Below are 13,870 nucleotides of genomic sequence, written 5' to 3'. Positions count from 1 at the left end.
ACTGTCTGCAGCTGAACAGGGTCGGCCTACACTGCTGTATTTTAACACCGTTCATAATGGTGGTACTTGGAGAGACCGATATTTACTGACACTAGACCAGTTTACAAGGAATTAGCAGCATTTCTTGTGAAGTGTTAACAGAACCTAGACATTATAAACAGCCTCTGCATCCTTTGTATAACTGTGGCTCTGTTGACTGAAGAAGATGAAGAAGATGATAAGAAGATATATACTTTATTAATCCCCTACTGGAGAAATTGTTTTTTTCAATCTTTTTTTATTTTATACACACAACGGCTGAAATGCACACTTAATGCACTTGTGGACATGCAAACAAGGAGAGCCTTGCTCAAGGGCACCTCGGCAGTGCACAGGAGGTGAAACTGGTACCTCTCCAGCTACCAGTCCACACTTCATATTGTGGTCAGTGGGATTTGAACCGGCGACTCTCCAGTTCCCAAGCCAAGTCCCTACACACTGATTACTGAATAACACTAAAATAATGTCATTATTTCAACTGGTTTTAAGACAAAACATGAATTATCTCCTTCCATGTCACTGTTATATGTTGATTATTTCACAATGTACTGACATGGGTGTGTTAAAAAGTCGAAATAAAAATAAATCTGTTTTGTAATAAATGTAATGTGCAGTCTCACAGAAAATACGGCTGTATATGTTCAAGCTCTGCAAATCAACATTCAAAAGACAGTTGTGCTTAATTACTGAAGCTACAACTTGGTTATAATTGTAAGTGCAATGGGCATTAGTGAAACTTTCTATCTGTGTAGCTCAGAAGCGCCACCTACTTTGATGCAACCATAACAAGTTGAAGAGAAAGGAAAACTAATGGCAGGATACAGTTTAATTGCTTCATTATAGAGAATCATCAGCGTTTAATGGCATTTTTGGTGAACGTTGTATAGTTGACAGGTTTCAGGACTGCTTGTGAATTAATGTGTAAATATTCAGTTCAGTTGGCCTCCCTTATTTGGCAGTGTACATTTAAAAACCTAATTACACACTATTGCACGGTATGTTAAGTTAAGGTCTGATTCATTCCTTAAGGGTGCAGAAACAAATTGTAGAACAGCCTTAATAACATTTTTGTACAATAACTAAGGATTGCTACACCTGTGCTCTCAGAGTGATGGAATTTACACTATTAGCACCCATGGCTAGGTTTATGTTCTTTTAGTATCGCTGCTATCTGTTGGTGGACTGGCTTGTGTCTCTGATAAGCTCACACTATTACCGGCTCAATGGCTGAAACAGCTTCCTTCCTCTATAATGTTGCATTCAGATATTATTTGCACAGTTCAGATACTGTTGTATTAAACCTGAAGATAACTATCTCTAAATATGTTATTTATAAACAAATACATACATTATCATCTACCACCCTCCTGAACTCTACTCTCTGCTCCCTGCTTCACTGAAGACCTTGGAAATTGTAACAACAAGTTTGTGGAGAATCGTTTTGAATTATGGTCGTCGCCATGACAGTTTGTTGGTGACGTACTGCGAGTTGAGCTGCTCTCATTGGCTGCACAGTTTGTCTATAGCAGGAAACAATGGCGGCTCACCTGGTCACACACAATCCCGTATTCCAGCTAAACAGTACAATAAACTAAAATATGTTTCTGAAACGGTTTTAGGAGAGAAATAGTGAACACAGTAACAGAATCTGGATCATATCTGATCAGCACTGCCTAGTTTGAGTTGGATGGATTCACTGAGAATGACCTGTCAATCACAAGGTAGCCACGCCCTAAGGCTTACCCTGCTATTTTACTGTAAATGGGACCATCATTTACTAAATGAACATCATGCTGTATGGAAGAAGACTGAAACTGGATTAGGAAACTGTTTACTGAGCTCATAAATCAAGTGAGAAGTTGGCTCATTTCTCCACAAGACTGCATGGTTTTGCACGTTTTTTATTGCAGCCAATGGAGCTGCCGCCTGTTGGTCATTAGAAAGAATGCAGGTTTAATACACTTCCTTGTTGGCTACACTTCACTTTGTCCAATATACGCACTGTCAGTGTTTTCCAGCGGAGCTGGTGCATCAGTGAAGAGAGAGGAAAACAAATCCAGCTCATTCAATTAACCTGTGTGGACCCTCGGCGTCTCAGCAGAAATAAATAGAAGAAAGGATTCAGCCTGCGATTCTGAAATGAATCATAAATATTGATCAAAGAAGTGTTGGTTTTGGTAGGCCTATTGATGTTGGAAATGCCCATTATGGTAGTGATTATTAAATTATGATCGATAATAATGTTTAACAGCATATTAGCCTGGCTTGCCTCATATGGTTGTACTGTGTAGCTCTGATATGAGTTGACTTCCATTGGTTATGATGTGCAGGCTATATTATTAAGAACAAAGCTGCAGACAAACACTTTAGAGAATTAAGTTTTTCAGAATTGTGATGAAGTGTAGGCCTTTGTTTGAAAGTAATGGCATTTGTATACATTTTTGCCTTTGTTTTTTGTCAACCTGACAAAATTCTACTGCTCATTTGACTTTTACTAAAAGCAAAACTGGACTGTAACAATGTAAAAAAAAAGTTAAGTGGATTAGAATAAAAAGAGGGAAAGAGTAAGTTGTACGTCCTTTGAAGTTAACCAAGTTTGGAAGTTGGGACAGGAGCTGAACAAACCCCTTATAGCCTAACTTGACATGCACATTGGAATAATATCCACCTTTGTTGTTATGGAAACCAACAATATTTGAGTTTTTTTATATTTCTGATATTACACATTACATTTCCTCTTGAAGGTTTTTTTGTGAACACCAAACCTTAAAGTTCTAACTGTGTATGTGCCTGGAACATTATTATGAGAAAAACAAATCTGATCACTAAGGTATTTGATCTCACTCACCCAGTAGGTTTAAGTCACAGCTGTGTGTAAATGTTGTACATAATGTGGTTTTTGCTAAATGTATATTTCTAATACAGGGGTCACTCAGATATGTTGCCTAAGACTAAAGAAAAATAATGGCTATACTTAAGGTTCTTTCAGGCAGTCGCATTCTCTGCTTCTATTGTTTAACATAAACAGGATGGCAAGGAAAGAGAGGGCTACTACAGCGAGGGATACTGGTAGTCATTCAGGCTTGGGGGCGCAGAAAGAAAGTCAATTTATTCACAGCATAATGATATTATGGTTTTTGCTTTAATTTGAATGGCCAGCATAATCTATGTCTAATAGTTATTAACAATTTACAACAGACCCAAACACCAACATACTGTAGGTTGAAGCAGCCACAGCAACTATACATGCAGCAATGCTGAACTAATGTATGAGAACTGCAAGGGGAGGAAGAGGGAGTGAGATGGCTCCTTTAAATCAGTGGTCTCCAACCTTTTTCCTTAAGGGAGCCCTTTTCTATCACTGAACGACTAAGTGATAAATTTCATATTATAGTATAGAATAATAGATAAACTGCACAATGACTCAAATAGTGAACACAATAACTGCAGGAATTTTGTGTACACTGTAATGCGATATCAATAGCCCCCAAAATTGTTGAAACTGATTACAAGTAACACCAACTCAGTTTTGTAAAACATTCTTGATTGAGCAGCTTACTAGTAATTTTAAGTGACACTAACTTAGTTTTGTAAAAGATATTTCTGATAAAGTACTTTTTACTAGATGTTTTGTTTTCACAGTAAAAACAATTACAAAATGAGCCATCAATCATATAAAGTTATAAAGTGAGATACTTGATCAAGAATGTTTTTTTACCTGAACATTTTCGATGTAATCAACAATTTTTTTGGTTAAATTAACTTATCTGGTTTTAGTGTTAAACGAGGAATTTGGACAAATTTTGATTATTTTCCGTGAATATTGATCGGAGGTGACTTTTTCTGATATTTTTAGGAACTTTTTATGCAATTCTCTCTCTGCATAATGAATTTTGTTCATTTTGAACAATTGTTACTTAATTTCAGTCAGCCAAAGTCAGTGTTTTCTTCTCATTGTTCTATTAGCTCTTTGTTTAAACTGCAGACTTCTCTAATGCAGAACTGCAGGCTGTTTATCAAAGTGTGAAGGCTCTGTTAATGTAGCTTGTGTTCAGGTTTTCAAAGTTTAGATATTAAATAATAATCTAAACATTTAATATTAATTTAGTTTTCTTCATAGAAATGAAACAAATACTTAGATAAATGCCATACTGTATATTTTAAAAATTTTCTTACACCCCTTAAAACCAAGAAGGCCTGACCTCTTATGAAGCTCTGCCGACCCCCAGTTTGGGAAACACCTAGAAATCTAATAGCAACAAGGAATCTAATAATCCATAAGCAGTCCTCTTTTGCACCACAATTACCTGTGTATTACCAATTTAGACTATACTCCAGTAAGAAAAGGGGGAAAATTATATAACTTTTAATTTTATTTCTAGGGGGTCTCAGCTCCCGTGAGTGCGAACAGCTATCTGGCACTGACATATCAGTTGGTTCAACTTTTTCAGCTTGCCATCTCGACTCATCATGTGACCACCCACCAAAACCACAAGAGAGGAAAACAACACAGGAGGTAATTTTGCTGTTTTTTTTAGATCCCTGAATGAAACCCCTCATCAACAGCAGAACTCCAATCCGTGAAGATAGCAACAATAGCTTCAGGTTCATTATCAGGTCTGGACAATATTGTCTAACGGCTATGTTTGGCAGTGTGATTAGATTAGAAAGCAGCAGTCTGTAGTTCACGGTACTTGTTTAGTACAATGATTCCCAACCCACCTCATGGGGTACTTCTGCCCTTGCCAGGGGGTATGTGAAGAGATTGTTGCTCAACTGATTTGTTTTGATTTGATTAAAAAAATACATCCCACATTGAGTCAGCTATAACAATTAGTTTAGGTGTGATTGCAATAAGAGTGCATAAAAAACTAGTTAGCAAGCGAGCAGAAGATTATTGAATATATATAAATGATTAATTAACTAGTGCTGTCAAACGATTAAAATATTTAATCGCGATTAATCGCATTAATGTCATAGTTAACTCGCAATTAATCGCAATTAATCACACATTTTTATCTATTCTAAATGTCCCATTATTTTTTCTCATTTTAATCTCTTTCACATGGAAAACGCTTCTTAATGTTGTTTTTATTGAAAACAACATTGCATATACTGTAGTGTTCAATTTCACACTAACATTCTCACTTGGAGCAAATTATCTCTCACACAATGTCACACTGTCCATCAATAAAAGGGTGAAAAAAATACTTAAATACACATAAACAGCCCCTTCAACAGCCCTTTCTAAGGGATCAAAACAGGGCGATACAAAATAAAATTACAAAGTGCACATGTAAGGTAAACTAGGACTCAGCCTATAGTGCAGTTAAACCATGGCTTAATACTTTTCTCAAGTTTGCTTTGAACATAGCAGTCAGGCTACTGCTCTTTATTCACCAGAGGCTCAACCCAGCCTCTTATTTCAGAAAGAATGAACAGTAACGGTTACCAATAAAAGGTAAGCCTACTACTTCTTTGCTTTGAGCCACTTACTCAAACTACGGAGCCCCTAAAGGGACATGGGAAAAAAAAAAAAGAAAAAAGAAACGTTTCTAGTGCGCACTAGATACTATCTTGTGAGCACTAGATACTATCTAGTGCGCACTAGATACTATCTATCTACTGTCCAACACAGTGGCATACTGCCTTCACGTGAGTGCGGAGTGTCAGTACTAGAGCTACAATGAGCCAAAGAAAGCGCAGCAGCATTTGGATGCACTTTTCGGACAAAAAAAATGGCAAAGCAAAGTGTAACATCTGTCAAAATAATATGTCAAATGAAATTATAATCAATATTTCAAAATAATTCAAACTCAGATAAGTTTGAGGCTAGCTTCTTAAAAATAAATAAATATAAAAATGAGCCAGTCTTCTGAACGGTTCTTTGAAAGGAACGGCTCCTCAAGATCCGGCTCCCTTCAAAGAGCCATAAATCCCATCTCTATTCAACATGTGTTGATTTAATAAAATCTTCAATGAATCATGTCCAACAAACATGATCCAATCATTTAATTAACACAAACACAATAGATTAATTTGATACTAACAAATACTGCCTGGTTGGTCTTTTTGAGTGTAGCCAGTGACAAACCAACAATGTATTTATCCCTCTAAGAAGTATCAAATGTGTATCAATGGCTGATATATCTTTTTCCTCTGTGCCACAGAGCTCCACTGTTGCCCAAAAACTATTAAAAACACATCAGTGAGCCACACTGTTGCACTGGCCGACATGTTCCTTCATTAACACGAACACACACACACACTGTATTCTATTTTCACGCAGTCCCACAAGAGTCTCACAAGAGCACCAAATGTGGATTAATTAGTAATTATTAATTGTGGATTAGTCCCAATTTGCTCCCATTTGAGTAACATTTGCAAACAATTACAGCGCCCAAAATGAAACTATATATTTGTTACCTTAGATTTACATCTTTAGAACCAATGAGTTTGGGCCTGAGGGCCACAGGCAGGGTAGGGCAGTTAGAAAGTACTGAGCTACTATGAGTTACCAAAACATTGCTAGAATTTGTTGACAATAGATTAAAATAATGTGTTATTACATTTAGCGTGTGCAACTCAATTCTCTGTCTATATTATGTTTAATTTGTTTTTGTTGACATAATACTTAATAGGCGTCTTTGTGGGAGCCAAGTTACATTTAAAAATGTTTTACTTTGATTAAAATGTGCAGTCTGTATTTTGCTAAATAATTTGTTAATCTAGATAAATAAGTGATTTCATTGAATAAGTCAATTTATAAAAAGGGTCAGCTCATAATCATTTGATTTAATTCATGTTGAATCTAGCATGATATTCTATAAAAAGCAACACTGCGTAAGAGAAATAGGTCCTTTTGCTCATTAAGGTGAATTTGTTGGTTTTGGTCCAGTTGAGGTTTTCTTACCGTAATACAGTTTGCTGATTAGGACAACTTCATTTTTTAATCCACATGGAATAAAACTACTTTGTTTTATCCTTTTTTTCATCGGAGTCGTGTGGAAGTTTTTTCCTTTTCAAGTGACAAGTTAAGATAAGGCAATCATGTCTGTGTTCAGGTCTTAATAATAATCTAAACTTTATAAATAACAATTTAATTTTCTTCACGGAAATGAACAAAATGCTGAGATATAGGCCTACTGTATATATATTTTAAGTTTTCTTATTTAAAATCAAGAAGGCCTCGCGACCCCCTGTGAACCGTCGGCATCCCCTATGGGTTGGGAACCACTGTGTTACACCAGTGCCTGTGATATATGATCTACCTACACCAGCTAAAACTGGCATTCAGACAATATATTCTGAGCAAGTGACAATACTTCGAATGATGTATTGCTTTTTGTTGTCACAATTCAGACATTCAGTCCATCCATCTCCAATCCCTTATGGAAATAATACATCACTTTGCTCCACATCTATCTATTGTGATTCAGTAGGGTAAAAATAACCTGTGTGGAGAGGAGGGAGTTTAATAATTGATTCCCTCTACTGGGATGCTCCCTTTTATTGGAATCCCCTCTCATGACCCCACATCGGGGAAACCACAGCTCTCTCCTGGGACTCAGTACAATCCATATCTGGGCCATGCTAGAAACAGATTCAACACCCATTTATTCCTGTTTTGCAGATACTGTTTTCACCATTCTTGTTGTGTGGGAATGTCAGTGCCAATAGATGGAAAAGTGACCAGTAAAAATAATATTTCATCATCACATTATTGACAAAGAACACGTTATAAGGTCATGAGATTATTAGATGTGTCAGAAAAACAAGCAAAGCCCTTACTATGAACGTTAATAATGAATCAATGATCTGTTAATGACCATTTCAATTATATATTTCATCAGGTTCGATCAGGTTCCTCAGGCTCCTCCTAGTGCTCCTAATGGCATTTGTAAGGTTCTACTGGGCCTGAACAAAAATAGACCTTACCTACAAGAACTTTAAATTCTCTCAAGTCAACAAGGAGCATTTTATTTAATTTATGATTCAAACACCTTAAATTGACTTGGGTTGTTCTGTGGAAATTGCACATAAGTTGTTTAAAAAAAACCTTAATCAAGAAAATTGATGTATTTTATAAAATTTGGATGAGTAATTAATGATCCATCCTCAACTTTAGGTACAGACTTTCACTTCTGGTTGAGCACTCCGTCTATAATTCAAGGACAATCCTCTTTATTTATGTTGAATGTTTTCTGCAAAATGTACATACAACAGTAAACAGTCAGTGAATTAATTCTTTCCTCCTTACTTAAGTGAAAATGCAGAATATAAAATCAGAGCATGTATCTGTTGCACCACAACAGTAACAAAATGATTTGCCATCATGTGTGAAGGACATTGATTCAGGTAGTAGCCACAATAGCTACCAAAGCCAATGATGCACGACATTTCAGGGCTTTGAAGAGAGGGAGTGTGTGTGTTACATTTTGCACTACTTAATAATTCAGCATTAATGATTTACTTTGTCAGGAGATTAAGACTCCTCACTAATCAGGGCTTTCCCAGGGGAGGGAGCTCTACACTCAATGCCACGAAAAACTATTTTCTAACTTGAACCTGAATTAATTTACAGCTCATTATTTTTCCTTATTCAAGTTTAATAAAACAATATTATTTTTATAGAACACATTATTTTAAGTGAATATATACGGTCTTGTTTGTCACTCTATAGGTCAGACTCTGGCTTTTTCTCATCACAGCCCCAAAAAACCTGAAAGAGTGATATGGATTAACTTCTTTGCTAACACAATTTCCAATATTAGTCTGGCATTCTCAAAGCACTGTAGTTTTTATGTTACTCAAACAGGAGGAAATATTGAGATTTTTTTCTATCACAAATGTTTTGTGCTGGTTAGGGTGTACTTGGCTGAAAATATATTTCAAAAGTGGGTACATTCATAAAAAGTTTGAGAACCACTGCTCTGGTAAGTGTTCGGGGGAAGCAGCTTTTTTTTAGTTTAACCGATTTAACACAGGAAACTGTTTAACGGTTGCAAAATCTAAACCAAAAACTTTAATTAAATGCCTCCTAGAAAACATAATCCAACCTAAAATTGGTTGTCCTTGAGTCTACGTACGTGCATACAGATTCAGTATTACAGGGCTGAAATGGAGTACGAGTTGATACTCTATTGAACCTTCTTACTTTGTTACAGTACATAAAGGAATATAGTATGTTGCCTTAAAACTAAAACAAATCTTTTTTCTCAAAGTGTAAATCATTGTAAGTTTATAAGATTAATATCTGTTCATCTTTTAGGGCGAAAGTTTTAAAGTTTGTAAACTGAAGTTCGTTTTTGTATTATATTTTCTAATCCGTTGACATGACCTCAATTTTCACTAATATGCTGACGACACAACTCTATATACAAAAAAAGCCTTTGGACACCACCATAAAACCTGAGAGACTGCTTAAATTATATTAATGTTTCTGCAACTACCTGAAACTTAAAATCAGGATAAATCTTCCCCACCCACACTTCGCAAAGTCTCCCATCTAAATCACAAACTGATTCACACCATTATTACATCCCAACAAGAATACTTATATGCTGTTCTCCTCTGTGTGCAAAATTGGGGCTTCAAAAAGACTATAGTATGTTCAGAATTCAGCTGTGAGAGTTCTCTGTGACACCTGGGAGCACACCTTCAGTGTGGCTGGCTCTAACATCTGGAATTCTCTACCTCACCCCCAAATTCCTCAGGACACAGCCATGGTGCGTTTCTATTTGCAAAACTGATTTTGTCTACATTGTTGCTTTGTTTCTTTCATGGGACCTCACAGTTAACTTCACATCACTGTCACATATATACACTGGACACAAATGTCGAATGTGTAGCTTCCTAATTGACATTTAAAGCTCTACATATCAATTCATGCTGCAGCTTCTTTTGTTATTGACTGAGGATTGGGATTGGTTCAATCAATGCCTCAACCCAGTGTTGGTGGTGTTCACAGTTATTGACTACACAATGATGGGCGGAGGGGTGAAGAGCAGCTTTGATCAATATGAGGGATGTGAAAGGCTCTTTGGCCTCTTCTTGTACCTGACCCCATGTTGGGTCTCTTCCCTGAACCCCCTGTAGGAGCATTGATTCCCTCTATTGAAAGAATGGAGATAACAAAAGTATCCCCCTCCTGTCTGCCTTGAGTGATTTCACATTAAAAGGTTTAGTTTGAAATGGATCAGCACAGAGAAGCAAGCAAATCTGTAAATAAACAACACTGTTCTCTTTTCTTTCAACCCTCTGGGATTGACATTGGCCTCAACAGGCAGCAGAGCTCATTGTGCCCATTTGCAGACTCTGAAAGTAAATTCCTCTTTTAATTTTCCTCATAAATACTTCATCTTTCTTTACTTTAAAGCTTTGAATCAAACAAAACAACTTTGAGATGAATAATGAGCTCTTGACAATAGATTCAGAGAAAAAACTGTTTGTGACAAAGAAAAAGATAATGAAAAGGCTGCGTATATACTGTTTTTTAATGAGTGAACTGCTTGTCTAGTGACATGCTCGATACACTTTCAGCAGTAAAACTACATCAGCTTTATCAATGTATGTCTATCAGCAGGATATTTCAAAACTCTAAGAGTGGATGAACCAGTGGTGATAGGTTGACCTTTGATAAAGAAACAATTATTTACATTTGAGCAGTGATTTATAATTTTGATTCCTGCCTCTCTATCTCTTTTATCCACGATTGTGAAACTAACAGAGATGGAGACTTGTTGGAGCAGTTGGGGTTTAATTACCTTGCTTAAAGGCAGTGTGGAAATGGGGGAGAGGCAAGCTGTGATCATTTATTTCCCCTGACCCATAAAATCTTTTGAGGACTGCAGGATTTCAGAGTAAACTAATGAAGAAATTTAAGAAGATGCTGATTGTTTCTGCGTGTGTTCACACCTGTTTCATAAAGTTTGATGGGTCACGTGGATTACAACATTTATGTCAGCAGACCATTGTATTTAATATAGCCACAAATAGCTACCAGAAGCTAAGAGACGACAATATCACAAAATCACACAAGAATCCATCTTGCCAGTCTTCAAGCTATGTGCTTGTGTTCACAGTGGTCAGAACAATCAGCGTCTTATGAGGAACTACTGGCAGCTACAGAGGAGTGAGTACACCATTATCTATATCTGTATCTGTTCGACCAACTGAATGGTCTGCAGTTGTATCTGTACTCAGAATGGGCGGGGATTAAACTATTCATGGGTGGTGTTTAAACTGAAAAAAAGTGGGTGGGCTAGCCAGAAGTTGTTCATTTAAGCCTGAAATTGATAGGGATTTAAGTTGTTATATTTTCTGAACTTGTTACTAGGAATGTCAATGCTAACAAGTCTGAAAAATCTTCAAAAGGTTTAAAAGAAAGTTGATGGCTATCCTTTTCACTGACAATGATAAAATTGATTGACTTTACAGCTGGAATGATATTTAGGGTAGAATTTTTCAACATTTACTTTATTTTCTCTAGTTTTCAGTGGGGACGCAGAAAGATACATTTGTTGTTTGTTTGATACTGCTGATTTACTGTCTAACAATTTGATGAGAGTCATCCAGTCCAAATGCTTTTATGGTAATCAGCTTTGACTGGAGCCTTCGAAACCTAGTGGGTATGAGTCAGCAGGCCAAAATAAGAGGAGGCTTGATTGAAGTCATTCCCTGGTATAACAAAGGGAAGAGACAGCGGTGCTGTAGAGGGAAAAGGCGGAGATGTTCCCACTTACACATCAAAGCGAAGGTTCTGCTTCTCTTCAAAGAAGAAATCAAGGACGAACTTCCTCACAAAGTCGGGGTTCAGCGTGTTATCGATTACTTCTGTCCGACCAAACTGAAGGAAAGAGAAACAAAGAGCAAGACAAAGTCAACACCATGCTGATCAATCTGTACGTTTAGTCAGAGGGAACAGCAACAAACACTGTAGGAGGGTAATTCCTGTAGTGTTTTTGTGGGTTTACAAGTTCTTAACCATGCAGCAAACATTTGAAAGAAAGTGACAGACTGTAAATGTATAAGTCGTAACCTGATCAAGGCAATGCTCAAACTATTAGATTAGTCATTTAATTTTTTTGGGGGCGGGGTTTCCTTTTTAAAAAATAAAAAAATTTAATTAATATGTCATTATATCAAGATAACAAATGATGACTTCTTTGAGCCAATTCATCCTGATCATTTGTTGAAGGAATACGGTAGAACTGACAAAGACTGGATATTACCCTTGATCAACATAATTATTTGATAAAAGGTATAATGGGCTGAAATTAGAAAAGTATTAGTGTCACAGGGGCCACTATAGATTGTGAAATATATATATACAGTACATACATATATGCATAATTTCATATACATAATACCTGAACAAAAATATTTTTGAATAAAAGAATGTATCCGTACAATAATTCTCAGTGGCAATAATTCAAATCTGGTCAGTCCAAACGGCAACCTGCACGGCTGAAAAATAAAGCCAGTGCAGAAGTTCCAAAAATTGTGAGGCCGGCTACAGATGTGAGTCAATCTCCATAAGCCCCCATATTAAAATCCCCAACTTTACAGCAGAAATAAACATATTTACAGCCTGGTAGAAAAAACACTTTTGTTCTCTAAAGTTATTTACCCTGTTCATGACAACTGTATAGCGATGCATTTTTATGCACCATACTGAATGTTCTTTTTGCACTGTTCAAATATATCTTTATCTTTTAATATATCTTTTTGCACCGTCAATGTTCAAACATATCTTACAGAATTTTAAATAATTTTTTTGCTGCCATTACCAACTGCCTTTTTTTTGCACTACCATAAGTATTGTTGCACACCATAAGTATTGTATATTGTAAATGTTATTGTTTATTGTTTATTTTATCTTTTTTTCATCTTTTTAGCATTAGTAAATGTCTTCTCTGTTGTGAAATTGAATGTTTACTTTTTAGTATTAGGAATATGTCTTGTCTGTTGTGCCTGTGCACTTTATCTGTTTCACTGTGGGAGAGTGAGAAGCGTCCTCTCGATTACTTTATATGTCTGGTGCATGTGAAGTAATTGACAATAAAGCTGACTTTGACTTTGACTTTGATATCAAAGGTATAGGTCACTGCAGCTTTAAATGTTCCTCATACAAACTCTGAACTAGGGAATACCAATTTCTAAGGATCTGACTACTGAAGTCAGAGACACACATTCCACTGGGAGACTTTAAAGTTCTACTTGCTGACGTTTGTAATAATATTTGTAATGGTTTTAATTAGTGTGTGTGTGTGTGTGTGTGTGTGTGTGTGTGTGTGTGTGTGTGAGAGAGAGAGAGAGAGAGATTACGACTTTGTGTGACACAGAACTTTAAAAGAGATCTTGATCTTAATGAGACTTCATGAATAAATAAAGCTTAACTCTTACTATTTCTGTACTAATACTGTGAACCTGTTCCAGCTGAAGTTAACAATTGCTTTGGTGTTTTCGTACCTTTGTGTTCAATTTGCTCTTGTCTTTTGCTGTTCATAACAGTGTGCTTACCATTTAATGTTAATGTTGCCCCAAGTTAGCGAGGAGAAGTTGGACAGGTTAACATCAAAGTACACTAAAGTTCCTATCCTGATTTCATAAAACTATGCAGGTACTGCTGGTAGTCAACTATATTTCATAGATTATTGTGCAGAGTTTAGACTTTGTTGGGCATCAAAATATGTATTTGCAGGTAGCTTTAACTTGGATTTATAATCTCAGTTAAAAGTGCTGGTCGCCTTCCATGGAGTCTGTCATGTTTCTAAAAAAGCCCAGAATGGACAAACTACGTGTTGGCTTTTTTAGGGCCTATTGAGTT

At 36.3% G+C, this 13,870-nt stretch overlaps 2 protein-coding genes across 2 annotated transcripts in view; one reads left to right on the top strand and one right to left on the bottom strand.

Moving 5' to 3' along the window:
- The window catches only part of LOC127371851 (zinc finger protein 679-like), a 395,275-nt gene that overhangs the window by 247,417 nt on the left and 133,988 nt on the right, over window positions 1-13,870 (top strand). The window lies entirely within an intron of this gene.
- The window catches only part of LOC127371835 (copine-9-like), a 150,697-nt gene that overhangs the window by 88,456 nt on the left and 48,371 nt on the right, over window positions 1-13,870 (bottom strand). The window contains 1 exon segment of the mRNA XM_051414999.1: window positions 11,784-11,887. Within this exon segment, the coding sequence (XP_051270959.1) occupies window positions 11,784-11,887 (104 nt within the window).

This window comes from Dicentrarchus labrax, unplaced genomic scaffold (assembly GCF_905237075.1).
Source record: "Dicentrarchus labrax unplaced genomic scaffold, dlabrax2021, whole genome shotgun sequence".
Lineage (NCBI taxonomy): Eukaryota > Metazoa > Chordata > Actinopteri > Moronidae > Dicentrarchus > Dicentrarchus labrax.
The sequence above is the reverse complement of the archived record's forward strand: the minus strand, read 5'-3'. Positions and strand labels throughout refer to the sequence as shown.